The sequence below is a fragment of the Mustelus asterias genome, chromosome 7 (genome assembly GCF_964213995.1).
Source record: "Mustelus asterias chromosome 7, sMusAst1.hap1.1, whole genome shotgun sequence".
Taxonomy (NCBI): Eukaryota; Metazoa; Chordata; class Chondrichthyes; order Carcharhiniformes; family Triakidae; genus Mustelus; species Mustelus asterias.
The window spans coordinates 7645581-7660586 of NC_135807.1; the positions used below are offsets into that span (position 1 = coordinate 7645581).

General features: G+C 45.2%; 1 protein-coding gene across 3 annotated transcripts in view; it reads right to left on the minus strand.

The window, feature by feature from the left end:
• b4galt6 (UDP-Gal:betaGlcNAc beta 1,4- galactosyltransferase, polypeptide 6) overlaps nt 1-12671 on the minus strand; it is an 81133-nt gene extending 68462 nt beyond the window's left edge. Inside the window, exon 1 of one of the 3 annotated variants that reach the window (XR_013498285.1) lies at nt 12114-12664. Coding sequence is in view for 1 of the 3 variants with exons in the window: in XM_078215626.1 (XP_078071752.1) it covers nt 12114-12222 (109 nt within the window). In the remaining 2 variants the exon portion in view is untranslated. Of the gene's footprint in view, nt 1-1849; nt 2000-12113 lie in introns of those variants that run through there. The other 2 variants (XM_078215626.1, XM_078215629.1) reach the window with 2 other exon arrangements.
• Between the last annotated feature and the right edge of the window lie 2335 nt (nt 12672-15006).

The following is a 15006-nucleotide window of genomic DNA, read 5'->3' on the forward strand; positions in this document are numbered from 1 at the left end:
CCACAACCTTCTGTTTCCTGTCACTCAGCCACCTCTATCCATGTTGCTACCACCCCTTTTATTCCATGAGCTCTAACATTGCTGACAGGTTTGTATGGCACTGTATCTGTATCAAATACCTTCCAAGAGTCCATGTACACCACATTAACAGCATTATCCTCATCAACTTTTTCCGCTGAGGCTAGGGGAGAAAAAAACCAGAGGGCATGGGTTAAGGGTGAAAGGAGAAAAGTTTAAAGGGAATATTAGGGGGGGGCTTCTTCACGCAGAGAGTGGTGGGAGTGTGGAATGAGCTGCCGGATAAAGTGGTAAATGCGGGTCACTTTTAACATTTAAGAAAAACTTGGACGGGTTCATGGATGAGAGGGGTGTGGAGGGATATGGTCCAAGTGCAGGTCAGTGGGACTAGGCAAAAATGGTTCGGCACAGACAAGAAGGGCCAAAAAGCCTGTTTCTGAGCTGTAATTTTCTATGGTTCTAACTTTCTCTGTTACCTCCAAAAAACGTAAGCAGTTTCAAACATGATTAAGAAATCCATGCTGGCTTTCCTTAATTAATCCACATTTGTCCATGTGATGATTGAGTCCTGAATTATTATTTCTTGAAGTTTTCCCACCACACAGAGGTCAAACTGACTAACCTGCACTTGCTGGGCTTATCTTTACACCCTTTTTTGAACAAGGGTGTAATGGTTGCAAGTCTCCAGCCCTTGGGACTACCTCTGGGTCTAAGGAAGGCTGGAAAATTATGGCCAGTGCCACTGCAATTCCACCCTCACTTGCCCCCAGTATCTTTGGATCCATCTCATTCTGGACTGAACATCACAGGAACAACATTTTCAAGAATAGACATGATGTTAACAGCTCAAATTCTTGAACCTACATTCCAGAAATTAATAAACTATTCAGCAATTTAATAGCAGAAAACCACTTCAAAACAGTGAAATCTCTGAAGTGGGATTATTGGCAATTAAACAAATGTATCCAATTACAGAGCAATGCTACCAACATCACTGGGGTACACTCAGCAGTATCTAAAGGAAACAAATTATTTTCAACCATGACTTGTTAATACAGTATTTTTGAAACACTGTAATCTTGATACTTCAAAAGAACATTGATGTAAAATGTGACGTTAGATTTAAATTTCTGAGTTGTATTTCACTTAGAAGCACAGAGTTTAAGCAAACCTAATGAAGGTTTGTGACCCAAAGTCAAGGGAGAAAATGCTAGACCAACACAATGAGTCAGTCAGCACTTGCAATAGAAATCAAGATGAGACTCTGCGACACAGCTAAATGATGAGTCATCCCAAAATATTAACATTTCATGGAGGTGAATTTACTCCGCCTGATGAATAATTGAAGTGGCAATTCCTTAGTCATAGAAACACGGATAAGATTGATCAAAATTCATAGGTTACTTCAGTTAAACTGTGAATGTATAGTTAGAAAGGTTACTTCAGTTAAACTGTGAATGTATAGTTAGAAAGTGCATATACAAAATTAACCAGTCTCAACTGAGTTGCAAGACATTCTGCTGCATCAGTAACATTAGTTAATTTATTGGGTCAGGCAGTTGTCTTTTTGGACATTTGGTTAATGAACTCTAACAAAGAAATTCAATTATCGATTACAATCTATAAACACTACAAACCATTGGAAACTGGCACAATCAACAACATTCTTTCCACCACCCCCCTCATTTTCCACAAAATTACACTTATTACATTGGATATACTGTATAGAAACAGGCCATTCAATTCCACTCAAAACTCCACCCATCTTATTTCATCTAAATCTATTATTGTAACGCTTATGCTCATTTAACATTCCCTTAAATACATCTACCTCATTTGCTTCAACTGTTCCCGCTGTAGCAAATTCCACGTTCTGTGGTAAAGGAGTTTCGTCTGAATTCCCCATCAGATTTCTTGGTGACTATCTTATATCGATGGTCTCCAGCTGTTCCCCACAAGCGAAAACATTCTCTCTGTATCCACTATTATAAAACCTATCATCATTTTAAAGACTTCTGGTAGCTCACACCTCAGCCTTGTTTTTCTCCCCAGGAGAGAACAGACTCATGACACAAATCCTTTTCTCATATTTCTGGTATCAGCTTTGTACAATTGCTCTGGTGCCTCTATATCCTTTTTATGTACCACCTTTCATAACCTCAGGATGTCCCAAAGCATTTTACAGCCAATGAAGTATTTCACGTAGTCACTATTGTAATCATAGGATCCGTACAGTGCAGAAGGGAGGCCATTCAGCCCATCAAGTCTGGACTGACTCTCCAACTGAGCATCTTATCCAGGCCCACACCCTGCCCGATCCCCATTACCCCACTAATCCTCCTAACCTACACAACTTTGGACACTAGGGGGCAATTTAACATGGCCAATCCATCTAAAACACAAAACAGCCAATTAATGCACAGTAAGGTTCCACAGAAATCAATGAGATAATCTATTCTTAATGATGGGCAAGGGATAAATGTTGACCAGGACACTGGGGAGAACTCCACTTGCTCTTCCTTGCAATGCCACATCAACACGTGAGGGTAGACAGAGTCTCAAAGAGTACTGTTTCATCCAAAAGGAGTTGTTTCTGACAATACGGTAGTCTCAGTATTGCACCGAAATGTCTGCCTAGATATTATGCTCAAAGGTTTGAGAGTTAAACTTGAAATCACAACCTTCTGACTCAGAGGCCAGAATGCCATCAACTGGGCTGCAGTCAGCATTTTCAAACTGTATATTGTTTCCCACCTAGTCGCCATTGCACTTGTCATTTCTTATCAATTCAAAACTTTAAAAACACTTGCACGCTAAAGATTCACTCTCCAATCTACAGTCACAAACCTCAATCTCACAAAAAGCCTCAGAACACTTCCTTAGGCTTTCTTCAATTAAGTGGACAATTTTAAAAACATACAAATAGCTATGGGACAAGTTACATTACTCTCATTTACAATAGGTTTTCAATCAATTATTAAATAAGGAAAACCCACTCCCCCCACCCCCAAATTGTGACTATCCAGCATGAGGAATTGTTTATATTGATGTAATCTATTCCTTTCTCCAGTAGAGAGCAGAGAAGTCGCTATACAGTATGGTGTCAGGAAAATGGCAGACTATGTCAAAATGTATTTGTATTACAAAATATGAAAACAAATGTAATGTGGAAAAAAGGACACAAAGCTTGTTTTTGTTGTTTAAGTACAGCAGCACTTGGGGTGGCACAGTGGTTAGCATTGCAGCACAGTGGTTAGCACAGCTGCCTCACAGCGCCAGGGGCTCAATTCCAGCCTTGGGTTTTAATTTATGACTGTCACATGTATTAGTATACAGTGAAAAATATTGTTTCTTGCGTACTATACAGATCAAGCATACTGTTCATTTTTTTATTATTTTGGGTCATGGACGTCGCTAGCTGGCCAGCATTTATTGCCCATCCCTAGTTGCCCTTGGGAAACAGAAACATAAAAAAGCTACAGGCCCTTCAGCCCACAAAGTTGTGCCGAACATGTCCCTACCTTAGCGATTACTAGGCTTACCTATAACCCTCTATCTTACGAAGTTCCATGTACTTATCTAAAAGTCTCAAAAGACCCTATCGAATCCACCTCCACCACCGTTGCTGGCAGCCCATTTCACGCACCCACCACCCCCTGAGTGAAAAACTTACCCCTGACATCTCCTCTGTACCTACTCCCCAGCACCTTAAACCTGTGTCCTCTTGTGGCAACCATTTCAGCCCTAGGAAAAAGCCTCTGACTGTCCACTCGATCAATACCTCTCAACATCTTATACACCTCTATCAGGTCACCCCTCATCCTTCGTCTCTCCAAGGAGAAAAGACCGAGCTCACTCAACCTATCCTCATAAGGCATGCTCCCCAACCCAGGCAACATCCTTGTAAATCTCCTCTGCACCCTTTCTATGGCTTCCACTTCCTTCCTGTAATGGGGCGACCAGAACTGAGCACAGTACTCCAAGTGTGGTCTGACCAGGGTCTTATAAAGCTGCAACATTATCTCAACTCCTAAACTCAATTCCTCGATTGATGAAGGCCAGTACACCATACGCCTTCTTAACCACAGCCTCAACCTGCACAGCTGCTTTGAGCGTCCTATGAACTTGGACCCCAAGATCCTTCTGATCTTCCACTCTGCCAAGAGTCCTACCATTAATATTATATTCCGCCATCCTATTTGATCTGCCAAAATGAACCACCTCACATTATCTGGGTTGAACTCCATCTGCCACTTCTCCGCCCAGTCTTGCATCCTATCAATGTCTCGCTGCAACTTCTGACATCCCTCCACACTATCCACAACACCTCCAACCTTTGTGTCATCAGCAAACTTACCAACCCATCCCTTCACTTCCTCATCCAGGTCATTTATAAAAATCACAGAGTAAGGGTCCCAGAACAGATCCCTGGGGCACTCCATGCAGAATATGACCCATCTATAACCACTCTTTGCCTTCTGTGGGCAAGCCAGTTCTGGATCCACAAAGCAATGTCCCCTTGGATCCCATGCCCCCTCACTTTCTCAATAAGCCTTGCATGGGGTACCTTATCAAAATGCCTTGCTGACGTCCATATATACGACAGCTACTGCTCTTCATCAATGTGTTTAGTCACATCCTCAAAAAATTCAATCAGGCTCGTAAGGCCTTTGACAAAGCCAAGCTGACAATTCTTAATTATATTATACCTCTCCAAATGTTCATAAATCCTGCCTCTCAGGATCTTCTCCATCAACTTACCCACCACTGAGGTTAGACTCACTGGTCTATAATTTCCACGGCTATCTCTACTCCCTTTCTTGAATTAAGGAACAACATCCGCAATCCTCCGGAATCCCTCCCGTCTCCATTGATGATGCAAAGATCATCGCCAGAGGCTCACCAATCTCCTCCCTCACCTCCTACAGTAGCCTGGGGTACATCTCTTCCGGTCCCGGTGACTGATCTAACTTGATGCTTTTCAAAAGCTCCAACACATCCTCTTTCTTAATATCTACATGCTCAAGCTTTTCAGTCCGCTGCAAGTCTGCACTACAACCACCAAGATCTTTTTCCATAGTGAATACTGAAGTAAAGTATTCATTAAGTACCTCTGCTATTTCTTCCGGTTCCATACAAACTTTCCCACCGTCACACTTGATAGGACCTATTCTTTCACGTCTTATCCTCTTGCTCTTCACATACTTGTAGAATGCCTTGGGGTTTTCCTTAATCCTGCCTGCCAAGGCCTTCTCATGACCCCTTCTGGCTCTCCTAATTTCCTTCTTAAGGTCCTTCCTATTAGCCGTATACTCTTCAAGATCTCTAACATTACCTAGCTCCCTGAACCTTTTGTAAGCTATTTTCTTCTTGACTAGATCCATTACAGCCTTTGTACACCACGGTTCCTGTAACCTACCATAACTTCCCTGTCTCATTGGAACGTTGCTATGCAGAACTCCAGACAAATATTCCCTGAAAATTTGCCACATTTCTTCCGTACATTTCCCTGAGAAAACCTCTTTCCAATTTCCGCCTCCAATTTCCTGCCTGTGAGGTGGTGGTGGTGGTGAGCTACCTTCTTGAATCGCTGCAGTCTATGTTCTGTGGGTTGACCCACAAATTCGTTAGGGAGGGAATTCCAGGATTTTGACCCAGCGACTGCGAAGGAACGGCAATAGATTTCCAAGTCAGGATGGCGAGAGGCTTGGAGGGGAACTTGCAGGGGGTGGTGTTCCCATGTATCTGCTGCCCTTGTCCTTCTAGATGGAAGTGATCGTGGGTTTGGAAGGTGCTGTTTAAGGATCTTTGATGAATTGCTGCAGTGCATCTTGTAGATAGTACACACTACTGCTACTGAGCGTCGGTGGTGGAGGGAGTGGATGTTTGTAGATGTGGTATCAATCAAGCGGGCTGCTTTGTCCTGGATGGTGTCAAGCTTCTTGAGTGTTGTTGGAGCTGCACCCATCCAGGTAACTGGGGAGTATTCCATCACACTCTTGTCTTGTGCCTTGTAGATGGTGGATAGGCTCCGGGAGTCAGGAGGTGAGTTACTCGCCACAGTATTCCCTGCCTCTGACCTGCTTTTGTAGCCACTGTGTTTATGTAGTGAGTCCAGTTGAGTTTCTGGTCAATGGTAACCCCAAGGATGTTGACAGTGGGGGATTCAGTGATGGTTACACCATTGAATGTTAAGGGGCGGTGGTTAGAGTGTCTCTTATTGGTGATGGTTATTGCCTGGCATTTGTGTGGCACAAATGTTCATAGAGAAGGAAAGGAGAGAGTGCAGAAAGTAGTGTTACAGTCATAGCTAGAAAGATCAAGGTAGGTCCATTCAAAAGTCTGATGGCAGCAAGGAAAAAGCTGTTCTTGAGTCGGTTGGTACATGACCTCAGACTTTTGTATCTTTTCCCGACGGAAGAAGCTGGAAGAGAGAATGTCCAGGGTGTGTGGGGTCCTTAATCGTACTGGCTGCTTTACCAAGGCAGCGGGAAGTGTAGACAGAGTCAATGGATGGGAGGCTGGTTTGCATGATGGATTGGGCTACATTCATGACCTTTCGTAGTGACTGGGTGACTGTCTGTGTGGAGTTTGCAAATTCTCCCCATGTCTGCGTGGGTTTTCCCCAGGTGCTCCAGTTTCCTCCCACACTCCAAAGATGTGCAGGTTAGGATGATTGGCCATGCTAATTGCCCCTTAATGCCATGGGGATTAGCAGGATAAATACAGAGGGTTATGAGGATAGGGCCTGACTGGGATTGTTGTTGTGCAGGCTCGATGGGCTGAATGGACTCCTTCCCCTGTCGGGATTCTATGGTTCTAAAGGCTGCCCCTGGACAGCAATTTCATGCGTTTTCTCCTGAGGTACCAACACTTTAGCAAAGGAGAGATACTTGTCACAGCAATAGGCTAACCATTTTCTGCTCAATGGTTACCTCCCTGGTGTCAGGACTAAGGATGTCACTTTTTGTAGCTGCAGAGTGAACAGCCAGCTGTCATGGTCCATATCAGTACCAAATACATAAAGAAAAAAGGGATGAGTGTATCCAGGCATGGTTTAGATAGGTAGGACCAAAACTAGCAAGCAGGACGTCTAAGGTCGTAATCTCGGATTACTCCCAGTACCATGCACAGGTGAATATTGAAGCCAGAGAGTAGAGAAGATAAATGCATGGATGGAGAGATGCTGTAGGAGGGCGAGCTTTAACTCACCAGGACCAGGTCAGATGCATTCAAGGATAAACAGGAAAGTAATGGTGGAAATTGCAGATGCCCTGACTATAACTATGGCAGCACGATGGCACAGTAGTTAGCACTGCTGCTTCACAGCGCAGGGACCCAGGTTCGATTCCTGGCTTGGATCACTGTCTGTGCAGAGTCTGCACATTCTACCCGTGTCTGCGTGGGTTTCCTCCAGGTGCTCTGGTTTTATCCCACAGTCTAAAGATGTGCTGGTTAGATGCATTGGCCATGCTAAATTCTCCATGTACCCAAGCAGGTGCCGGAGTGTGGCGACTAGGGGATTTTCACAGTAACTTCATTGCAGTGTTTATGTAAGTCTATTTGTGACAATAAATAAAAACTTTAAACTTCCAATTCTTCTTAGATATGGGGATATTGCCAGAGGACTGGAGAATTGCACATGTTGTATCCTTTTATAGAAATAGAATAGAAACACTACAGTACAGAAAGAGGCCATTCGGCCCATCGAGTCTGCACTGACCACAATCCCACCCAGGCCCTACCCCCATATCCCTACATATTTTACCCACTAATCCCTCTAACCCATGCATCTTGGGACACTAAGGGCAATTATATATTTTTTTAAGCATGGCCAATCCACCTAACCCACACATCTTTGGACTGTGGAAGGAAACCGGAGCACCCGGAGGAAACCCACGCAGACACGAGGAGAATGTGCAAACTCCACACAGACAGTGACCCGAGCCGGGAATCGAACCCAGGTCCCTGGAGCTGTGAAGCAGCAGTGCTAACCACTGTGCCACCGTGTCGCCCCTTGTTCAAAAAAAAAAGCGGTAAACCCAGCGACTAAGGGTCAATTTAATTCGGTTGTGGCAAAGCTTTTAGAAATTATAATACTGGACTAAATTAATGATCATTTAGAGAAATTAGTATTAAGGAAAGTTAGCATGGATTTCTTAAAGGAAAATTAAGTTTTTTTTGATGAGGCAACACCAATGCTGTTGCTGTGGTGTACACGGCATTTGATAAAGAGCCGCACAACATGAACAAAGTTGGAGCTCATGGAATAAAAGGGACAGTATAGCAAACTGGGAATGAAATTGGCTGAGTGACAGGAAGCTGAGTAGAGATGAATGGTTGCTTTTTGGACTGAAGGTTTATATTGGAGTTCACAACTGATCATAGAATAGAACCCCTCCAGTGCAGAAGGCAGCCATTTGGCCCATCAAGCCTGCACCAACAACAATCCCACCCAGGTCCTATCCCCGCAACCCCATGTATTCACCCGGTTAGTCCCCCTGACACTAAAGAGTCAATTTAGCATGGCCAATCAACCTAACCCACATATCTTTGGACTGTGGGAGGAAACCGGAGCACCTTGAGGAAACTCACGCAGACAAGGGGAGAATGTGCAGACTCCGCACAGACAGTGACCCAAGCCGGGAATTGAACCTAGGTCCCTAGAGCTGTGAGGCAGCAGTGCTAACCACTATGCCACCCATGTTGTTAGGACCCCTGGATAAAAGCAAATTTACTGCGGATGCTGGAATCTGAAACCAAAAGAGAAAATGCTGGAAGATCTCAGCAAGTCTGGCAGCATCTGTAAGGAGAGAAAAGAGCTGACGCTTCGAGTTCAAATGACCCTTTGTCAAAGTGTCATCTGGACTCAAAGTCAGCTCTTTTCTTTCCTTACAGATGCTGCCAGACTTGCTGAGATCTTCCAGTGTTTTCTCTTTTGGCTGTTAGGACCCCTGCTCTTCCTGATATATATTTAATGGCTAGACTTTGAATGTGCAGGGCACAAATTTAATAGAACATAGAACATAGAAAAGCTACAGCACAAACAGGCCCTTCGGCCCACAAGTTGCGCCGAACATGTCCCTACCTACTAGGCTTACCTATAACCCTCTATCTTACTCACTTCCATGAACTTATCCAAAAGTCTCTTAAAAGACCCTATCAAATCCACCTTCACCACCACTATCGGCAGCCGATTCCACACACCCACCACCCTCTGAGTGAAAAACTTACCCCTAACATCTCCTCTGTACCTACTCCCCAGCACCCTAAACCTGTGACCTCTTGTGGCAACCATTTCAGCCCTGGGTAAAAGCCTCTGAGAATCCACTTTATCAATACCTCTCAACATCTTATACACCTCTATCAGGTCACCCCTCATCCTTCGCCTCTCCAAGGAGAAAAGACCTAGCTCTCTCAACCTATCCTCATAAGGCATGCAACCTAATCCAGGCAACATCCTTGTAAATCTCCTCTGCCCCCTTTCTATGGCTTCCACATCCTTTCTGTAATGAGGCGACCAGAACTGGGCACAGTACTCCAGGTGGGGTCTGACCAGGGTCCTATGCAGCTGCAGCATCTAAACTCAATTCCTCTATTGATGAAGGCCAGTATTCCATACGCATTCTTAACCACAGCCTCTACCTGCGATGCTGGTTTGAGCATCCAATGAACCCGGACCCCAAGATCCTTCTGATCTTCCACACTGCCAAGCGTCTTACCCTTAATATTATATTCTTTCATCCTATTCGACCTGCCAGAATGAACCACCACACACTTATCTGGGTTGAAGTCCATCTGCCACTTCTCCGCCCAGTCTTGCATCCTATCTATGTCTCTTTGCAACTGCTGACATCCCTCTATAGAATCTTAGCAGATGAGACCAAACCTGGAAATATTGTGAACTGTGAGAGGGAGCAGACTCACAAAGTGCCTCTTTTAGTGATAGGCTGGAGTGGGCAGACATGTGGCAAAGGAAGTTTCATGCAGAGAAATGTGAAGTAATTTTTTTTGGTAGGAAGAATGAGGAGAGACACTATTTTTAAAAAGATACAATTCTTAAAGGGGGTGCAGGAGCAGAAGGCTATTGAAGATTGCAGGAGGTTGAGAAAGTGGTTAAGACGTGTGAGCCAAGGCTTTATCAACAGAGGCACAGAGTACTAAAGCAAGCAAACTATGGTGAGCTACTGGTAGACCAGTACTGTGTTTACTTCAGAGCATCACAAGTTAGGAAGGATGTGAAAGCTTCAGATGAGGTGCAAAAAACAAATTTACAGGAATGGTTCCACAGATGTGGGACTTCAGTTACGTGGATAGACTGGAGATTTTGGGATGTTTGCCCGAGAGAAGATTTGAGACAGGTGTTCAAAATCGGGAGGAGTACTGACAAAGAAGATTGGAAATGGAAACAATTTCTTCCAAAATGCAGCACAGGGTGAAGGAAAGGGCCTGGGTGAGGTACTCTTCTCAGAGTCAGTGCAGACTCAATGGGCCAAATGGTCTCCTTCTGCACTGTAAGAATTCAATCATCTATTAGCAGAGGGGCTGCAGCCAAGAAACAGAGGACACTGATTTAAGGTGATTGGCAAAAGAATCAAAAGGTGACACGAGGACAAACTTTTGGAATGCTTAGTCCGAGAGTGCGGTGGAGACAGTTTAAATTGTGGTTTTCATAAGGGAACTGGACAATTATGTGAAGGGAAAAGAATTGCAGGGCTAGAGGGGAGTGGAATTTAGCCAAGTAGCTCTTGCAGAGAACTGATAGAAGAACATAAGAAATAGGAGCAGGAGTAGGCCATCTAGCCCCTCGAGCCTGCCCCGCCATTCAATAAGATCATGGCTGATCTGACGTGGATCAGTACCACTTACCCGCCTGATCCCCATAACCCTTAATTCCCTTACCGCTCAGGAGTCCATCCATCCGCGCTTTAAACATATTCAGCGAGGTAGCCTCCACCACCTCAGTGGGCAGAGAATTCCAGAGATTCACCACCCTCTGGGAGAAAAAGTTCCTCCTCAACTCTGTCTTAAACCGACCCCCCTTTATTTTGAGGCTGTGTCCTCTAGTTTTAACTTCCTTACTAAGTGGAAAGAATCTCTCCGCCTCCACCCTATCCAGCCCCCGCATTATCTTATAAGTCTCCATAAGATCCCCCCTCATCCTTCTAAACTCCAACGAGTACAAACCCAATCTCCTCAGCCTCTCCTCATAATCCAAACCCCTCATCTCCGGTATCAACCTGGTGAACCTTCTCTGCACTCCCTCCAATGCCAATATATAACTACAATGGATTGAGTGGCTTCCTTCTGTGTTGTAACCATTCCTAGATTTATACATTGCAGTATTTGAGCATGTTTTAGAAATGCCATTTTGGAATGAATCAGCCCCAGTTGCGATACCAACTGGGAGAACTCTTGGCCAGCGAAGAAGTGTCTTGGAGAATGCTAATCATTCACAAACCTGCAGTAATTCATGGCAAAACTGCTAGGAATCATAGGGAAACACAACAACCATCGTCACAAAAAAAAACTGGCCTTGCATAATCTTTCAATAAATCCAAAACATTTTACCATGTCCTTCATTGCACGACACCATCAGACATTTTTTAGGTTAATAAAAATGAAACCACGACAAGAGCCAGGGCCAAACATTGCCTATGCCTGTTCAAAGATAGCTATTTGCCACTATTGTTACCTCCAGATCTATAACCATCAAGAATCACCACATTTTCTACAAAGCTACATTTCATCGGAGCTGAATACATCTAAAATCAGATATATCCCCTTGTAGTACAGTACAACATTTATTAACATTATAACGCCTGCCATGTATTCTACATGGTACAATTAAATGCCAAATAACCTGAACCTGACAACAGAGCCCAAGACTGAGAGGGTATTCGTTGGAAATAGGATTATTAGCAATTATTGTAACATGCTTGCATGATGATAATCAGGGTTAACTATCATTCTCAATTGCCTTTTGCCATGCACATAAAACCCAAATCTGAGCAGTTTTTAATAAGTAAAAAAAAAAGCAGGAGTGCTGCATACTGAGGATTTAAACATTTTCAGCTCAATGTCTTCTTTCTTACCTATTCCAGGTGCCACATAGATGAAGTACAGGCATGATGTGGACAGGGAGAAGAAGAAGATGAAGGCGAAAAAGGAACGGTTGGAAACACGCAGGACTCTCTTCAACATCCTGATGGTTGGTTTTTAATTCTCCCCCCAACGAGGGGGAGGGAGAAAAACAAAATGAAAGGCAATCCTCACCTCCAACCCTCCCCAAAAGAAAAACTGGCTCAATTCCTTGCTTAATCCCCGAAAGCCAACAAAATAAATACATGCACCATTGAGTAAAAGTGGTAGGCCGAATGAGGAAGAGTTAAAAATGCAGAAAATGTGGAGGCGGCGGCAGGAGCAGCAATAGCAGCATCTTCATCCTTTCTCTCACCCTCCCCCCCCGCCCTTCCTCCTCTTGCTGCTTCCAGTCAGCCAGGCGAATGGAGGTCGGTGCTGTGAAGGGAGGGAGATGTGGAGACTCCCTCCCCGCCTCAAATTCAAACCCTCTTAGAATGAGCAAAAAGCATCGGGACTGGACGGTGGGGAAGCTTCCTCCTCCGCCGTTGCTTTCTGCACTCTCTCCGCCTGGGAGAATGAGGAGGGAGAGGCAAGGAAATGGTTAATGTGGGGGGTGGGGGACGGGACTGTCCCTGGGTGTGTTTAGCTGCTGTGTGGGGGATAGAGGGGGGGGGGGGGATGGGCAGGGGAGGGAGTGGCGGGAGGAGAGAGGGCGGGGGGGGGGGAAGGGAGCCGGATCGCCATGGAGACCTGATGAGCCAATGATCTCACAGAGTGAGCCCCTCCCTCCCCTTCATGGGGCGCGCGCTGACGTCAGAAGCCGTTTGTTTCGGTTTGTTTTGAATGGAGTGGCGCGAGGGGATGACAGGGGGAGGGGGGGGGGGGCTGAACGAGGTGACGTCAGGATCCCCGCCTGCTGAACGTTGGAGCCCGCTGCCCCGCCTTGTTTGAGGTGCGGCGGGCGGAAAAGCGGTGACGTTTGGGTTCCCCACCCCCCCCCCCCCCCACGACTTAAAACGTCGCGACGTCAGAGGGCGCGTTCGGAACGCGGTGACGTGGCAGTGGTCTCGCGCGGCGTGAGCTGTTGCCCTGTAGCCGCTGAGGGGAAATTAGTCCGTTGGCGGTTGGCGATGATCGCGGCCGCAGTGACTGGGAGGGTGGCTCTATGCTGGTTTCGACATTGATCTCTTGCTTGGAAACCAATTAAAATCTCACAACAAAGAATAAATAAAATTACAGCACAGGAACAGGCCCTTCGGCCTTCGAAGCCTGAACCCATCATGCTGTCAAACTGAAGCCCCCCTACCCTCCCGGGGACCATATCCCTCCATTCCCATCCTATTCATGTACTTGTCAAGACGCCCCTTAAAAGTCACGATCATATCCGCTTCCACAACTCACCCGGCAACGAGTTCCAGGCACCCACCACCCTCTGTAAAAAATCTGCATCGTGCATCTCCTTTAAACCTTGCCCCTCGCACCTTAAACCTATGCCCCCTAGTAATTGACTCTTCCACCCTGGGAAAAAGCTTCTGACTATTGACTCTGTCCATGCCTCTCATAATCTTGTAGACTTCTATCAGGTCGCCCCTCAACCTCCGTCGCTCCAGTGAGAGCAAACCAGGTTTCTCCAACCTCTCCTCATAGCTGATGCCCTCCAGACCAGGCAACATCCTGGTGAATCTTTTCTGTACCCTCTCCAGAGCCTCCACATTCTTCTGGTAGTGTGGCGACCAGAATTGAACAGAATTGAATTCAAGTGCGGCCTAACTAAGGTTCTATAAAGCTGCAACATGACTTTTCAATTTTTAAACTCAATGCCCCGGCTGATGAAGGCAAGCATGCCGTATGCCTGCTTGACTACCTTCTCCACCTGCATTGCCACTTTCAATGACCTGTGTACCTGTACATCCAGATCTCTCTGCCTATCAATTCCCTGTCATTTACTGTATATTTCCCATCTATATTAGATCTTCCAAAATCAATTTGTCCGGATTAAACTCCATCTGCCATCTTGATTGTTTTTAAGTGAGATCTGCAAGCATTTCGTTAAGTATGCTCAAGGCTGAGATAGACATTTTGAATCAGTGAGGAAATCAAGGAAACTAAAACAAAAAGTGCTGGAAAATCACAGCAGGTCTGACAGCATATGTGGAGAGAGAATAGAGCCAACGTCTCGAGTCTGGATGACCCTTCATCAGGAGTATTTTGCCTTTATTTTTGGAAATCAGGGATTATGGGGATAAGTCGGAAAAGGACTCATGACCTACTCCTGCATTTTTTTTGTTTTCCATGTGTGCAGTTCTAAAGTTTAAAGTTGAAGTTTATTAGTGTCACAAGCACACTTACATTAACACTGCAATGAAGTTGGGTGGCATGGTAGCACAGTGGTTAGAAGTGCTGCCTCACAGCACCAGGGACCCGGGTTCAATTCCTGGCTCGGGTCACTGTCTGTGTGGAGTTTGCACATTCTCCTCGTGTCTGCATGGGTTTCCTCCGGGTGCTCCGGTTTCCTCCCACAGTCTGAAAGACGTGCTGGTTAGGTGCATTGACCCGAACAGGTGCCGGATGTGTGGCGACTAGGGGAATTTCACAGTAACTTCATTGCAGTGTTAATGTAAGCCTTACTTGCGACTAATAAATAAACTTAAAAAGTTAAAGTTACTGTGAGAACACTGAGGGAGAATTTAGCATGGCCAGCACATCTTTCAGTTTGCTTAAAAACCAGTCGATAGAGTCTATTTTAGTCTCCACAAACTACAGCAAAAAGAACTCATGGCAAAAATTACAGCAACATCTCCCGATTTTAAAAGAGTGGTTTCGCTACAGCAAAGAAAATGCAGTGAGTGGAGGATAGTTGCATAAATAGAAATTCTGTACTTAAAATCAATTCTGAACAAAGAG